Genomic DNA, 15,615 nt, shown 5'->3' on the forward strand with positions numbered 1-15,615 from the left:
CCTAAACCCTTCATCCAATTTTAATGTGGATACCCTCAAATGAAAGCTGAAAGTCTGAACTTCAACTGCATCTGAATTGTTTTGTTTAAAATTCATTGTGGTAATGTCTATAACCAAAATTAGAAAAATGTTGTCTCTGTCCAAGTATATATGGACCTAACTGTATATATATATATATATATATATATATATATATATATATATATATATATATATATATATTCCAGTTGTAAATCTTTATTCATTACATAGTGGAATGTGTTGAGAACAATAAAACATAAAAATTATCAACATAAATTACAACTAATATCCCACGGAGGTCTGTAGTTGGAATGATGCTCAAAATCAAAGTGGAAAGTGAAGTTACAGGCTGATCCAACTTCAGTGGAAATGCCTCAAGACAAGGAAATGATGCTCAGTATTGTGTGTGGCCTCCACGTGCCTGTATGACCTCCCTACAACGCCTGGGCATGCTCCTGATGAAACGGTGGATGGTTTCCTAAGGGATCTCCTCCCAGACCTGGACTAAAGCATCTGCCAACTCCTGGACAGTCTGTGGTGCAACGTGATGTTGGAGGATGGTGCGAGACATGATGTCCCAGATGTGTTCAATCAGATTCAGGTCTGGGGAACAGGCAGGTCAGTCCATAGCTTCAATACCTTCATCTTACAGGAACTGCTGACACACTCCAGCTACATGAGGTCTGGCATTGTCCTGCATTAGGAGGAACCCAGGGCCAACCGCACCAGCATATGGTCTCACAAGGGATCTGAGGATCTCATCTCGGTTCCCTAATGGCAATCAGGCTACCACTGGCGAGCACATGGAGGGCTGCGTGGCCCTCCAAAGAAATGCCACCCCATACCATTACTGACCCACTGCCAAACCGGTCATGCTGAAGGATGTTGCAGGCAGCAGATCGCTCTCCACGGCGTCTCCAGACTCTGTCACGTCTGTCACATGTGCTCAGTGCTCTGCTTTCATCTGTGAAAGCACAGGTTGCCAGTGGCGAATTTGCCAATCCTGGTGTTCTGTCACAAATGCCAAGTGTCCTGCACGATGTTAGGCTGTGAGCACAACCCCCATCTGTGGACGTCGGGCACTCAGACCATCCTCATGGAGTCAGTTTCTAACTGTTTGTGCAGACACATGCACATTTGTGGCCTGCTGGAGGTCATTTTGCAGAGGTCTGGCAGTGCTCCTCCTGTTCCTCCTTGCACAAACGCGAAGGTAGCGGTCCTGCTGCTGGGTTGTTGCCCTCCTACGGCCCCCTCCACGTCCCTGGTGTACTGACCTGTCTCCTGGTAGCACCTAAAGCCTCTGGACACTACGCTGACAAAAACAGCAAACCTTCTTGCCACAGCTCACATTGATGTGCCTTCCTGGATGAACTGTAATACCTGAGCCACTTGTGTGGGTTGTAGAATCCGTCTCATGCTACCATGAGTGTGAAAGCACAACCAACATTCAAAAGTGACCAAAACATCAGCCAGAAAGCATTGGTACTGAGATATGTTCTGTGGCCCCCACCTGCAGAACAACTCCTTTATTGAGGGTGTCTTGATAATTGCCAATAATTTCCATCTGTTGTGTATTCCATTTGCACAACAGCATGTGAAATTGATTGTCAAACAGTGCTGCTTCCTAAGTGGACAGTTTAATTTCACATAAGTTTGATTTACTTGGAGTTATATTCTGTTGTTTAAGTGTTCCCTTTATTTTTTTGAGCAGTGTATACTATATATATATATATATATATATATATATATATATATATATATATATATATATATATATCAAAAAATGCAAAGGAAATAGGTTTGCTTTAATTTTAGGCATTTTAGAGATCATTTCATCTTTAACTTGCTTAACTGTTTACAATAACAATGATTTTAACCAAACTTTTGCATGACACTGTCCATACATGTATATGTGAGAATATTTGATCATGTTAGATATTTGCTTTGTCCCTCACATTATTAGTAGTTTTGTTAGTCTGAAAACCAGAGAATCCCCTTAATTTTCAAGCTAAATTATTATAATTTGATGCTATATCCATAGTAATATACCCCATGTTGTCTGCAGGACATGAGGAACATTAGTAAAAAGATCGACCAAGATGTTTTATTTCTAACAAGAAAAACGTCCAAACTCTCTGTGGGGGCGGCTGACGACGTCTTTACCTTTGGCCAAGGTCCTCATATGCAGATTGCAATTTCCAGACAAAAGGTGAGTGCTATCTGCTGTACCCCTCACTGCACTGATCCACAGTTATTTTTTGCTGCTTCATTTATTCTGTATGGGGCTGCGGGTCAAAGCCAAATGCAGCGCTCAGCAGCCGCATAGGGAATAAATGGAGCGGTGGTCCAGCATACGCACTGCCGCTCTATTGTAACGGGGGATAAAAATGCCCTATTCTGCCGATCGGTGCAGGTGTCACCAGTCAGAACCCCACCCCACTCAACAATTTATCACCTATCCTGTGCACAATCCCTTTAAAGAATATACAAGTTAGTGATTGGCCATCTTTCCCCCATATATCACATTTTTGTGCACAGAACCAGAGTGGCCCCCAATAAACAAAGCCAAATCTTACTGTTGCCACTAATTCTATTAGGCCATATTCACACGATCAGTATTTGCTCAGTATTTTGCAACCCAAAACCAGGAGTGGAGCAATCAGAGGAAAAGTATAACAGAAACTCGTCACCACTTCTGTATTTATCACCCACTCCTGATTTTGGCTTACAGATACAGACGTGGATCCAAGAAGTATCGTTTCTCCTTGCGGAGAGTGACATGATAAGCATGTCGAGGTGAGGAGACTTAAAGCCGCAATGCTCCTCTGGGAAATATGCAAATTGTCTCTTCAGAGAGGAAGAGGACTAGCTACTTCCAATAGGTGGCACTAGAGTTCTAGTCCTCTTCCTCTCTGAAGAGACAATTAGAATATTTCCCAGAGGAGGATTGCGGCTTTAAGTCTCCTCACCTCGACATGCTTATCATGTTACTCTCCGCAAGGAGAAACGATACTTCTTGGATCCCGGTCAGACGCCTCTCACACTGCCAAACCAGATCTCCACTTTGCACTGATGAGGGGCAGTAGCCTGAAACACAGTGTCTGCAAATTGAGATTCTGGTTTGGCTATTATCTTAAGTCATGTGACAAGGCTCGTTAAAGGGTCAACATTGACTGTTAGGGTCGCTACTTCCAATAGGTGGCACTAGAGTTCTAGTCCTCTTCCTCTCTAAAGATACAATTTGCAAATACCGAACGTGTGAACATAGCCTTAGAGAAAATCTGGCCCTTTAACTTGTGCATTTTGAATAACATATTTACTGTTAGGGGCGAGGTATGTTTGTGGGTAGCAGTTTGTCCCGTCCTTACAGGAGAGACCCTCACCCCAGGTAAGGCTATCCTACAATTTACCACTCACAGCACGCCTGACAATAATACCCTCACCAGGTTAACAGAACCTAGACTTCCCCGTTTAGAGATTCAGCATTTTTGGTAGCAGAGCCATAGTGCTCCCATTTACAGAAGTAGAGGGTGAGTTTTTGCTGCCCTATCTCAGAGCAGCATGAATCCAACAATGTAATAACAAAAGACTGGCACATCCAAGCTAGTGTGAATAGATGTTTCAAAGAGAGATTTTTTTTCAATATGTTCCTATCCAACTGGCCGGGTTTCTTTATGAAAAGGTCAACGATAAATGCAGAATTTCTTGAGAGTAGTTAATAAATGCACTTCCATGTGAGCCGTGAAGATGGTCATCTAGATAAAGACATTCCTACGAGATGCTGTTAGTGCAGACGTGCAGAGCGCAATGCAGACAAGAATCTGATTAGAGATGATGATCTGCTGTAGACCATGATTTATGGTAGGTATTCACCGATTCACATGGAGAGGCATGAAGAGGTTCTGCAGCAGTACAAGTGCATGTAAAAAAGAATAAATTACTAAAGTGAAGCTGTAAGTAACATTATAGTCCAGTATGGGGCAACAATACCCATATATCCCATCCATTTGTCTCTTCATCCATGCAAATACATATATCGGGTGTATGGGTGCACTTGCACTTCTCCCTGCTTGCTCCACCCTTGACAGTGCAGACAGAGTCTCTGCTGCGTGACGTCACTTCTGCTCCAGGCTGAAATCTTGCGCATGCGCTGCTCTTTTGGTCAGCAGAGCAGCTTATACAGCACCATGGAATTAAGAGAGGAAGAGAACTCAATTTTTAGCACAGCCTATTGGATGAAGCAGTTGGATCGCCCCCAGACACAGGGCCACGCGTTTCTGGTTCGGTTCTGAGGCTGTCACGGTGGCTAGACCCGGTCCGTGACCCTGCTAAGCCCCTTAAAGGTCCAATAAAGGTGATACAGTTTGTCAGGAGTTCGTGACGCCACCTTTGGTGTTTGGTCAGGGAGACCGACGCTGCTGTGGGGTCCACTGGGGTGATGGAACGGCAGCTAGATGGTATACCTTCCCACAGGTGAAGTGTGTCCCCAGAGCTTCCCAGTAAGGTAGATGGTGATGTTGTGAGTTGCAGGCAATAACGAGGACACAAGGTTGCAGTCTCTTTACCTCTTTACTGAAGACTTCAGGATCCTCAATCCAGAGCACGTTTAACAGGGCTATCAGAGACCGGCCGGTCTGATGGGCACTTCCAGAGTTTCCCTCGCAGATGGAAATCGTTGCCCACCACTAGCGCCTGTGTGTTGTAGTCCTACCCTGCTGAGCATTCGGATTAGTCCTCACAGCTGCTGTTCTCGTTCGTTCGTTCTCTACAGTTCTCTCTCTCTCTTTAGTTCCAGACGTTACTAGTTTCTCGTCCCCCAGGTATATTTTGGCTAGGACGCACCCGTATGACGGGAAGGCTTGGAGGTCTTCCGGGACCCTAGAGACGCCCCTCTCCCAATGTTGCCCCCTATGTCTTCTTAGGAAATTTAAGGTAGACAGCCAACCTATAATTAACTGTCCTGCGGAGTTTGAAGTAAGGCCTGAAGTCAGTTACTCCCGCGGTGTTCCGGCCACCGCCTACACGCCTCAGTAGGATGTTGCCTCGGTCTCACGGCACAACTCCTACTGGTACTCCTTTTTGCTTGATCTCGTTTACACTGTTCCACAATATCCTTCCTTTCTTATCTCTTTCTTAGGATACCACCGCAAGGTAGTGCAGGCGTGGTCCCGTAACGTTCTGTTCGCTAGGCACCTGCCAGGTTCCCACGCCTGACAGGGACCCCCCTGTGTCTTCTCCCTGCAACACCCCCTGCCACGGGATGTTGCCTGAATCCAACCCAGTCAGCTTCTGACTAACTTCCTCCCCAGCCCCTAGTTTTACCAGTGTGAGGAGTGGCCCAATAAATAAAGCCTTTTTCTCCCCCTAGTGGCCGGAGTGTGAAGTGTAATGTGTTCTGGTGATACCTGGTCAGGAGAATTCCTTCAGTGCCATCAGACGTACTATCACTCCCCTTAGTGGCAGATTGTCATACTGCAACGACCAGATCTCTGGGGCGCTGCACTCCCCCCCCCCGTTAAATCCAGTACTCCTGGACTGGGAAGAAGAACAACTATATAATACAGCAAGAGACATACAAAATTTTTGAAATGCAAAACAAGTAAATAGACCAATGCTTCCCTTTATGCGAGGTGAGGACACTTGAACGTTACAAACAAAATTACATATTTTTAAATAACATGTTGACTATAAATAAATCTCACTACCCAGCCGGGTATTCTACCAAGTGCAAACTTTGAACAATAATTTAACCTTTTCCATCAAGGGCGTATAAGCTGAACCCACTAAAGGCCTACTATAACATACTAAATAACTCAACTTTTCTTTCCGTTCTAACTTCCCCAATGCAGGACCGCCTAGCTCCTTGGCTGGGCCTACTGTCATTGTACCGACCATCTTTCTACAGTTCTCAGGAGGACTCTCTCTCTATCCCCTACGGGTTCACTTTCAAGCTTTCCTGTCCTCAGTCTCTATCAACATTATCAAACTTTCTAAATTTCAACATTATTAACGTTTCAACTTTTATGAAAGCAATCATGTAAACATTCCCTTTAAGAGGGACCCAAGTCTCTAGGAGATAGTGCAGATTTTCTCTCTGTCTGCAAGTCCACTGAAAGCAAGACCTTTTGCGTCATGTCCAGAAGCATTATCTTCGCAAACTCTTCTTCCGCTTGTAAAACCAGTAGGGAGCACCTTTAAGAAGGTGCAAACTATATACAAAAACAGTTTTGAATCATTCACTGTTCATGATCCGGCAGTCTTTGGAAACAATGATGAACAAACAAAAAGAAGAGGGATCCCGGGTAAACAAAGGGATCCCTAGGAGTTAACCCTGGACGGGTTTAAAGCAGCAAACAGGAAACAGTTAACTATGTACAATTGCGGGCTTCCGAAGTTTATTTCCTCGGCGTTAGATTGCAAGGCATCCGTTGGTAGCGAACACTTCCCGGCCTGGAAAGATCTGTGTTCGACCTCTCATCCGATGCAGTGTCAATGTCACTAATCAGTTTTTCAGGTATCGTCTGGGTTCGAATGTCAATTTTGGTAGTAGGTTCAGTAGCGGCAATAATGCCCACTGTGGTAGTAGTATTAGGATTTGTCAGTTCAGAGTTAGTCTTAGTCATGGCAGCAGGTGGCGCTGCTACGGAGCTTATCAGTAGGTCTTCTGTCACTGGGGCAGGGTCGTTCTTCATACCTGCTTGAGATGCGGTCCCTCCGGTGCCGGCCTGCTCCATGTCCGCTGGGATCTGGAACGCTGACTGCGGGGCCTTGCGCTGTGGCGTCGTCATCTCTGTTTGCAGTATCTCGCTTTTCGGCACGGCCTTGCTTTCTGGCTTTGGAGCGCTGGAACTTCTTTCTTGCTCCGGACCAGACGAGGCTGCTGACAGACGTCTGGTGAGGCCCCCGGTGACGATCTCCTTCCACCCGGCCTCAGTGCTCAGCTGCGTCCGCCGGAGTCGATCGCTGAGCTCGTCCACTCCAGCCTGCAGGAAGTCGGGGCCAACAAGTAACGCCTGGCTGCTGTATCTCTCTGGGTAGCTGGGGGAGTCCTCGGCTCCGACCCCACGCTCCGGTCCCCGGCGGCTTGTCATGGCGTCCTCCACGTGGGTCACTTCTTCTCCCTCCTTGTCCTTTTCCCGCTCTCTCCTTCGTGGGTGGTTTCATTTTCTTTGTCTCCGCCCTCCACTGAGGATCAGGAGGCGGATCTCGGCTGCTGACGGACACGTCCTCAAAGTACAGAAATATTTAGACTGGGCGGCCATTACTTTTCGCGCTCTTCAGCTTGCTCACGCCCACTTCCACACCCTTCTTCTTCTCCTGCGCTCCTCGTGGCACGGCAATGGCAGCGGATTTGGCGGGAATCTTGCGGCATATAGCAATACACAGTCTTTGCAATAAATCACAGTTCATACACGTTTCAATCACAGTTCCAAGGCACACATGACCTGCTTCTCAGGCTTAAGTAGGATACTGTTCGGGGACGCCAAGTTGGATCGCCCCCAGACACAGGGCCACGCGTTTCGGTACTGGGCTTCTCTGGTTCGGTTCTGAGGCTGTCACGGTGGCTAGACCGGGTCCGCGACCCTGCTAAGGGATGTCCAATAAAGGTGGTACAGTTTGTCAGGAGTTCGTGACGCCACCTGTGGTGTTCGGTCAGGGTGACCGATGCTGCTGTGGGGTCCACTGGGGTGATGGAACGGCAGCTAGATGGTATACCTTCTCACAGGTGAAGTGTGTCCCCAGGGCTTCCCAGTAAGGTAGATGGTGATGGTGTGAGGTGCAGGCAATAACGAGGACACAAGATTGCAGTCTCTTTACCTCTTTACTGAAGACTTCAGGATCCTCAATCCAGAGCACGTTTAACAGGGCTATCAGAGACCGGCCGGTCTGATGGGCACTTCCAGAGTTTCCCTCGCAGATGGAAATCGTTGCCCACCACTAGCGCCTGTGTGTTGTAGTCCTACCCTGCTGAGCATTCGGAATAGTCCTCACAACTGCTGTTCTCGTTCGTTCGTTCTCTACAGCTCTCTCTCTCTCTTTAGTTCCAGATGTTACTAGTTTCTCGTCCCCCAGGTATATTTTGGCTAGGACGCACACGTATGACGGGAAGGCTTGGACGTCTTCCAGGACCCTAGAGACGCCCCTCTCCCAATGTTGCCCCCTATGTCTTCTTAGGAAATTTAAGGTAGACAGCCAACCTATAATTAAGTGTCCTGCGGAGTTTGAAGTAAGGCCTGAAGTCAGTTACTCCCGCGGTGTTCCGGCCACCGGCTACACGCCTCAGTAGGATGTTGCCTCGGTCTCACGGCACGACTCCTGCTGGTACTCCTTTTTGCTTGATCTCGTTTACACTGTTCCACAATAACCTTCCTTTCTTATCTCTTTCTTAGAATACCGCCGCAAGGTAGTGCAGGCGCGGTTCCGTAACGTTCTGTTCTGTTCGCTAGGCACCTGCCAGGTTCCCACGCCTGACAGGGACCCCCCTGTGTCTTCTCCCTGCAACACCCCCTGCCACGGGATGTTGCCTGAATCCAACCCAGTCAGCTTCTGACTAACTTCCTCCCCAGCCCCTAGTTTTACCAGTGTGAGGAGTGGCCCAATAAATAAAGCCTTTTTCTCCCCCTAGTGGCTGGAGTGTGAAGTGTAATGTGTTCTGGTGATACCTGGTCAGGAGAATTCCTTCAGTGCCATCAGACGTACCATCACTCCCCTTAGTGGCAGAGTGTCATACTGCAACGACCAGATCTCTGGGGCGCTGCACTATCCTAAAAGTCAATAGCAACCCTTTAATGAGCCTTGCCACACGAGTTAGAATAAGAAGCCCAAACTTGATGGAATGAATTGTATAAAGGATGTCAATCAAGCCCCTACTTCCTGATAGAACAGGGAATAAGTGAGATGAGTCGCCTGCCAGGGCCGTGGGGTACCCGGTTCCAGGTCCGGAGTTCACAGGGGGATGTCACGGTGGCAACCCGGTCCGTGGCCCTGGGCGCCCATGTAAAAGGGGAATTGAGTAAAGTTTATGTTCATGATGCCACCTGTGGTATTCGGTCAGTGGGGACCAACGCTACTTTAAGGGATCCTGCTTCCCCCCCCCCCCCCCCGTTAAATCCTGTACTCCCGGACTGGGAAAAGAAGAACAATACAAATTAGCAAAAAGGCATACAAATTTTTAAATGCTGTAAACAAATAGAACAAGTTAATAGTGTAAACTGGAGCTTCCCTTTATGGGAGGAATTGATGCTTGAACGTTACTGGAACATATATACATAGTACGAGTACTTTCCGAAAATAGAAAACAGTGTGATAACTAACTATGAAAGGCAATTACCCTCAACGGGTGTACTAACTCTTAAGGCTTCAAAGTGCAAAACAAACGTTATCTTTATTTTCTTCAAAGTGCAGAACTTTTCTTTCAAACGGCGACTACCCCTACGCGTATACTTCATCGGGTCCGCTTAATACAAAAGTGCAACATTAGACATCAATACTTTCTGCACATACACTATCTGGCTTATAAAATACAGTTCTAACTAACTTTTCTGACACTATCAAATACTATCATTTCATTAAAGTGCAACACATCAACATTCCCTTTAAGGGTGCAAATATTTTTCAAGTCATTGGTATTTTTCTCACTTTCTCCAACTAGAGTAAACATTACTGCTACCCTAAAGTGCAACACATTTAACTTTCTATACTGAGGTAGCATATTTAAAGGTGCAACTAAAATTCAAATTAATATTAAAGTCCATTAATAACTTTATACAGCAGCAACGTTGCGAGGGACCCGTCATGAACTCCCAACGTAGGCTTGGGTGGGCTCCAAGGCGTGTATCCAGACCCGGAATCCTGCCACTCCAAATGGGTTTTTCTTCAGGTCTCTGTAAAACAAGACAACTTTCACAGCAATATTAGAAACAGTCTCTTTAAAGCTTCTTTGTAAAACCAGTAGGAAGCACCTAAATAGGTGCCAACTATATACAATGGAAAGTTTTTGATCATGCGCAGTTCATGATTCGACAGTTCTTAGAAACAGTTAAAATTCTTAGTGCAAAAACCTTGGTCAGGTAAAACGGACTTTTAAACAGTCGACTTATTCACAGTCGTGTTCAAAGTTGCAAGCAAAACTGTTTATCTCCTTTGCCTGGGTAGCTCTGGATGGTGGCTAGTGGCTACTGTTTCCTGACTGGGAAAAGCTTTCTGAAAATGTCTCAACAGGTAACGCAAATGGTTTTAGTTCAGTGGTCTGATGGCTCTGCATATCTCTTTCTCATACTTTGCTTGCTGGGCCAGGCGTTGCTGTTTCTCCATACCAGAGTCATGGTCCCAGGGAACGTTGTAATGGCCCCAACCAGGTCAGAGGTCTGATAGTGCTGGGAGCAGGCCTACTAGTGACTCGTCAGCCTGCAGCGTGGCACAGTCACTGGCCATGGTAAGGTCAGTCACTGGAGCGGGGTTAGTAGCTGGGGCAGGAGCAGTCGCTGGAGCGGGGTCGGTCACCAGGGCAGGGTCGTTCTTCATACTTGCTTCAGATGCGCGCCCTCCGGTGCCGGTCTGCTCTTCTGCTGAAGCTGCAGTCACTGGTCGCTGGACAGGCCACGGTGTTGTTGTCTTCTTCAATGGCATCTCACTTTCCGGCTCTGCTGGGGTCAAAGGTGCGGGCTGAAGGTCTTTCATCGGCGGCGCCATCTTTTTCAGCAGTGCCGCTCTTTCTGGATCCGGAGGGCCGGATCTTCCTTCTCACTCCGGACCAGATGATGCTACCAACGGACGTCCGGTAAGGCTCGCGATGAAGGCCTCCTTCCACTCGGCCACGGTGCTCAGCTACGTCCGCAGGAGTTAGACGCTGAGCTCTTCCACCTCCGCTTGCAGGAACTCTAGGACTTTGGTAGACTGCTTGCCGCGGCTTCCATCTTGGTGGCTGGGGGAGTCCTCGGCTTCCACCCCACGCTTCGGGTCCCGGCTGCTCTCCATGTTGTCCTCTACGTTCCTTGCTGCGTCCTCGCCTGGTTCCCGCTCTCTCCTGTGGGGGCGGAGCTTCTTTTTCCTCTTTCTCCCGCCATTCAGGATCAGGAGGACTGTTAGTTCCCGCCCACGATGGAGCACCCTTCTTTTCCAGCGTTTCTCGTGGTGCTACAATGGCGGCAGTTTTGGCAGCAATTCACAATTAACAGTCTCTCAGCACAACACAGTCTTTTAGGTGCACATGACCCAATTCTCAGGGTTGGTCCATCCTGTTCGTGACGCCAAGATGAGTCGCTTGCCAGGGCTGTGGGGTACCCGGTACCGGGTCCGGTGTTCACAGAGGGATGTCACGTTGGCTACAACCCGGTCCATGGTCCTGGGCACCCATGTAAAAGGGGAATTGAATAAAGTTTATGTTCGTGATGCAACCTGTGGTATTCGGTCAGTGGGGACCGACGCTGCTTTAAGGGGTCCTCTGGGGTGATGTTATGGCAGCTAGATGGTATAACTTACCACAGGGGAAGTTTATCCCCAAGGCTCCTGGTGTGTAGATGGTGAATGGTGCAGTAAAGAACGAAGACATAGGTTTGCAGTCTCTTTACCTCGTTTACTGAAGACTTCAGGCAGCCATAGTCCAGGGTACCAGATCACAGGGCAGGCAGGGTCCAGCCGGCTTGGAAGCAAATCCAGAGTCCCCTTTACCAGGTGGAGTTAAAAGCCTTCCTCTAGCACGGTGGTGTTGTAGTCCCTTAAGGTACCGTCACACTAGACGATATCGCTAGCGATCCGTGACGTTGCAGCGTCCTGGCTAGCGATATCGTCCAGTGTGACAGGCAGCAGCGATCAGGCCCCTGCTGTGATATCGCTGGTCGGGGAAGAAAGTCCAGAACTTTGTTTCGTCGCTGGATCTCCCGCTGACATCACTGAATCGGCGTGTGTGACGCCGATTCAGCGATGTCTTCGCTGGTAACCAGGGTAAACATCGGGTTACTAAGCGCAGGGCCGCGCTTAGTAACCCGATGTTTACCCTGGTTACCATCGTTACCATCGCGGCTTTCCGGCCGTTGTGCTCACAGCCAGTGCAGGAGGAGTGCAGAGAAGCACAGCGCCGGGGACAGACAGCGGTAGGTAAGTATGTAGTGGTTGTTTTTTTTACTTTAACGATGGTAACCAGGGTAAACATCAGGTTACTAAGCGCGGCCCTGCGCTTAGTAACCCAATGTTTACCCTGGTTACCGGCATCGTTGGTCGCTGGAGAGCTGTCTGTGTGACAGCTCTCCAGCGACCAAACAGCGACGCTGCAGCGATCCGGATCGTTGTCGGTATCGCTGCAGCGTCGCTTAGTGTGATGGTACCTTTACTGCCTATGGCTTCAGATAAGGTCCTCACAGTTCTTATCTCTGTCCCCCATATAGGATAGGACAATACCTATATGACAGGTAACTCGAGCCTTTTTCCAGGGACTCTATCACGCCCCGGGCTATCACGCCCCGGTGTTACTGTGTTTCCAGAGGTGTGTGGCGGACAGGTAACTTGCAGTTCAGCCGGTCTCTGCTGTAAGTCGTAGAGTCCCTTACAACCTCGATGTTCCGGCTACCAGTTATCTGCTCTTCAGAGGGAGGCAGCCTGCTGGCAACTGGTCTCCCCTGATATCACTCTCCTGTGCTTTGCGCTTCTGCACGCTCACTGAACGATGTTCTGTCTTTCTGTATGTCTCTTTCTTTAGGAGCTGTAGTGACTCTGGCTACACAGCTCATTCAGTTCTTCTGACACTTCATTTCTGTCTGCTCTCTCCTCTGTCCTCTGACAGAATCTCCCTAACTTCCCTCCAAACCACAATATATATGCATATGCAGGAGAGTCACCTAGGAATAGGATCAAAAGCTCCCCCTTGTGGCCTGTAGTGTGAACATGTTGTGTGCATTGTGATTACCTGATGAGAGTTATCCTTCATCGATTCCAGGCGTAACATCACTCTCCCCGTGAGGAAAGCAATGTTACTGTGACGACCATAACCCTGGGGCGCCACAGAAATCTCCGGCAGTCAATAATCTGTGGCCACTGGATGTGAACCATGAAAACCGCCTCCGAACTCCCTGCATCTGTGGATCTTCCTTTGAGTAGCTAGCCTTTTGCAACATCACATGTCCATCACGCGGCCATGATGACATCACTTTAGGCTGGCTAATAAAAAGAAGAGTTGAAGATCCTGGGGGTAGGAGGTGATTCTCAGGCCTCCCGTGCAGAAACCACAGTTTATAGATGTGGCTGATGAACCAGGTCCTGCAAAAACAATTTGCACCAACTCTGGGTGACAACTAATGTTATTATTAATAATAAATCTAGGATCTGGCTTTATTCGCTTTTATAGAGGAGCTGATATATAGACCAGAACTTGCTCCCATTACATTTATTTGCATGATTTATTTCCTCGGAATGAATGTTATATCGCAGTGTGAACGTCGGAGCTGAACTGTTTCCTTTTATGGTTTGGAGCGATGGACAAAAAGAATGCTATGTCAGTTGGCAGGAGCTTTCTACAATAACATGGAACAAGAAGCTTTACAGGATTAGCAGCACACCGAATTGCAAGCCTGGCATAAATATTCCAAATACAATGAAAACCGTGAATGCTGGAAGTTACACTCTTCTGAAAGACACAATGCTGGAAGATACTCACTTGTGAAGAGGAAGTTTGCAGATCCCAAACTAGGCTTCAATATCTTAACACTTCCAAATGTCACCTGATATAGGTTTTCATTTTCTTGTCTGTCCCTGTATGTGGGACATGTCATCAAATTGTTCTCGTATCATTAAAGTCTGCTCCACATTTGCTAAGTTTAGAATACATTTTAGCCTGCATTCACAACACATCTATGGTTTCAGGCTGTGTTCACACAATAAATGTGGTCTTAGGCAGTGTTCACATCACACCTGTGGTTTTAGGCTGTGTAGATGTACAGTGGCACGGGGAGGTAGTTGTGGGTGAGGGAGTGACTACCAACGTCTTGGCACACTACATGGAACACACGGTCCTGGCTGGGTGTGTGGACTTTGGTAGCGTGGAATGTGTGTTTGTGCAGGCTGTATACTGCCGCTGTTCTCCAGACCATAACACAACTGGATGAACAGGTCTTCTTAAACATTAATTCTGAACGTAACAGTCCCAACATTTCCTCAGTTACACCTTCACTCAGAAGATAGCGGACACATAATTTCCAATATGTTTCAGTTTCATGACACATCACCAGACACAGTTTCAATTCCCGCTAGGTTGTTCCTGATGTTACTAGTCCTATGAATTCCAGCACAACCTAGACCAACACAACAGTACAGGTTTTGATGATCACCTTCCCTACAAGCGGTTGCACATCTAGTCTCCTTAACGGTCCCATCATGGTCAGAGTAATGTCTTGTGCTCCCAAAATGCTTGGGGACAACCCGCTTGGGAAGTTGACTACACTCACCCGCAAGTGAAGATAATCCAGTACCTTGATGATTTAGGGGCCTGGCCTAACGTCTTTTCTTCAGCTTCTTCAGATTAGGGCCACATATTCGAGGCTCAGTCTCCATCCCTCCATCCCTCTCAGTGTTCTCATCTGATACTTAAATCACAGCTTGAGTATCATGCTATCTATAGACTGGCGTGCTTTTTCTCCTGCCACAAGTCACCCAATGCGTATGGCCTCATCAGTCTGCGGACTAGATGTCTGTCCTCATCACATGCAAGATGTACTACTACTCCAACTCCAACTAAAATTAAAATGAAAGAGATTAAAATATATGATATGCTCATAAAAGACAGATCTCTCAAAATATAAAATTACTTAAATGTTATAACAAGAGAAGGAGATCAAAGTGCCAGAACTGTGATTTTTATCCTCCTGAAAATAAAAATGATTTTTAAAAAATTGAAACATTGTACACCATATTTGTATCAATAAAACCATCATCTCGTCATGCAAAAAAAAAATCCTTCACTAAGCGGAAAAATAAAACTGTCACAGATCTCAGAAAGTGGAGACACAAACCTCCCAATTGTTTTTTTAACGACTTTGCCGTACGCTCACATGAACTCACCAAACAAATCCAAGTTCTACAGATATGGAGTGTTACGTACTAGCACCTACCTGCCACTCAATAAAACTCCAAAAATTCAGAAGACAAGATATGCTAACAAACCCACCACCCCGTCATCCCTGTGTACTTTTATCTAATCCAGATTTTTGGATTGAGTACCTGTCCTGCTTCAAGTTCTGGTAACCTCTTTAAGAAAAATTTAAAAATTGAGGGGGAGAACATTGCTTTGTATAATCAAACAACTGATACATAACGTTCATTTCTATTTGAGATCTGCTGCTACTTTAACAGAACCTATCGCTTACTCAAAAAATTGGGTCAAATACCTTGTAAAAATCCCTGATTTGCCCTTGATTCTGCTGCTCTTTTCCATTTTGTGCTGCATCACTCCATTTCAGAGATCTTCACATTTGTTTCTTGTGGAGCGCAGTATGTGAAATCTCTACTTGTAGCGCAACTGAGCGTTTCTTCAGTCTTCTCTGTTGTCCAACTGCTTTCACCTCTCCCAGACGCTGCCAATTACAGCTCGACATCACAGTCACAGTC

The 15,615-nt window shown here is 47.0% G+C and overlaps 1 protein-coding gene across 3 annotated transcripts in view; it reads left to right on the forward strand.

Moving 5' to 3' along the window:
• The window catches only part of CCDC9B (coiled-coil domain containing 9B), a 153,152-nt gene that overhangs the window by 102,508 nt on the left and 35,029 nt on the right, over positions 1-15,615 (forward strand). For all 3 annotated transcript variants that reach the window (XM_069729523.1, XM_069729513.1, XM_069729532.1), the window contains one exon: positions 2,087-2,230. In XM_069729523.1, coding sequence (XP_069585624.1) covers positions 2,087-2,230 — 144 coding nt within the window. The remainder of the gene's footprint in view (positions 1-2,086; positions 2,231-15,615) is intronic.

This window comes from Ranitomeya imitator, chromosome 1, assembly GCF_032444005.1.
Source record: "Ranitomeya imitator isolate aRanImi1 chromosome 1, aRanImi1.pri, whole genome shotgun sequence".
NCBI lineage: Eukaryota > Metazoa > Chordata > Amphibia > Anura > Dendrobatidae > Ranitomeya > Ranitomeya imitator.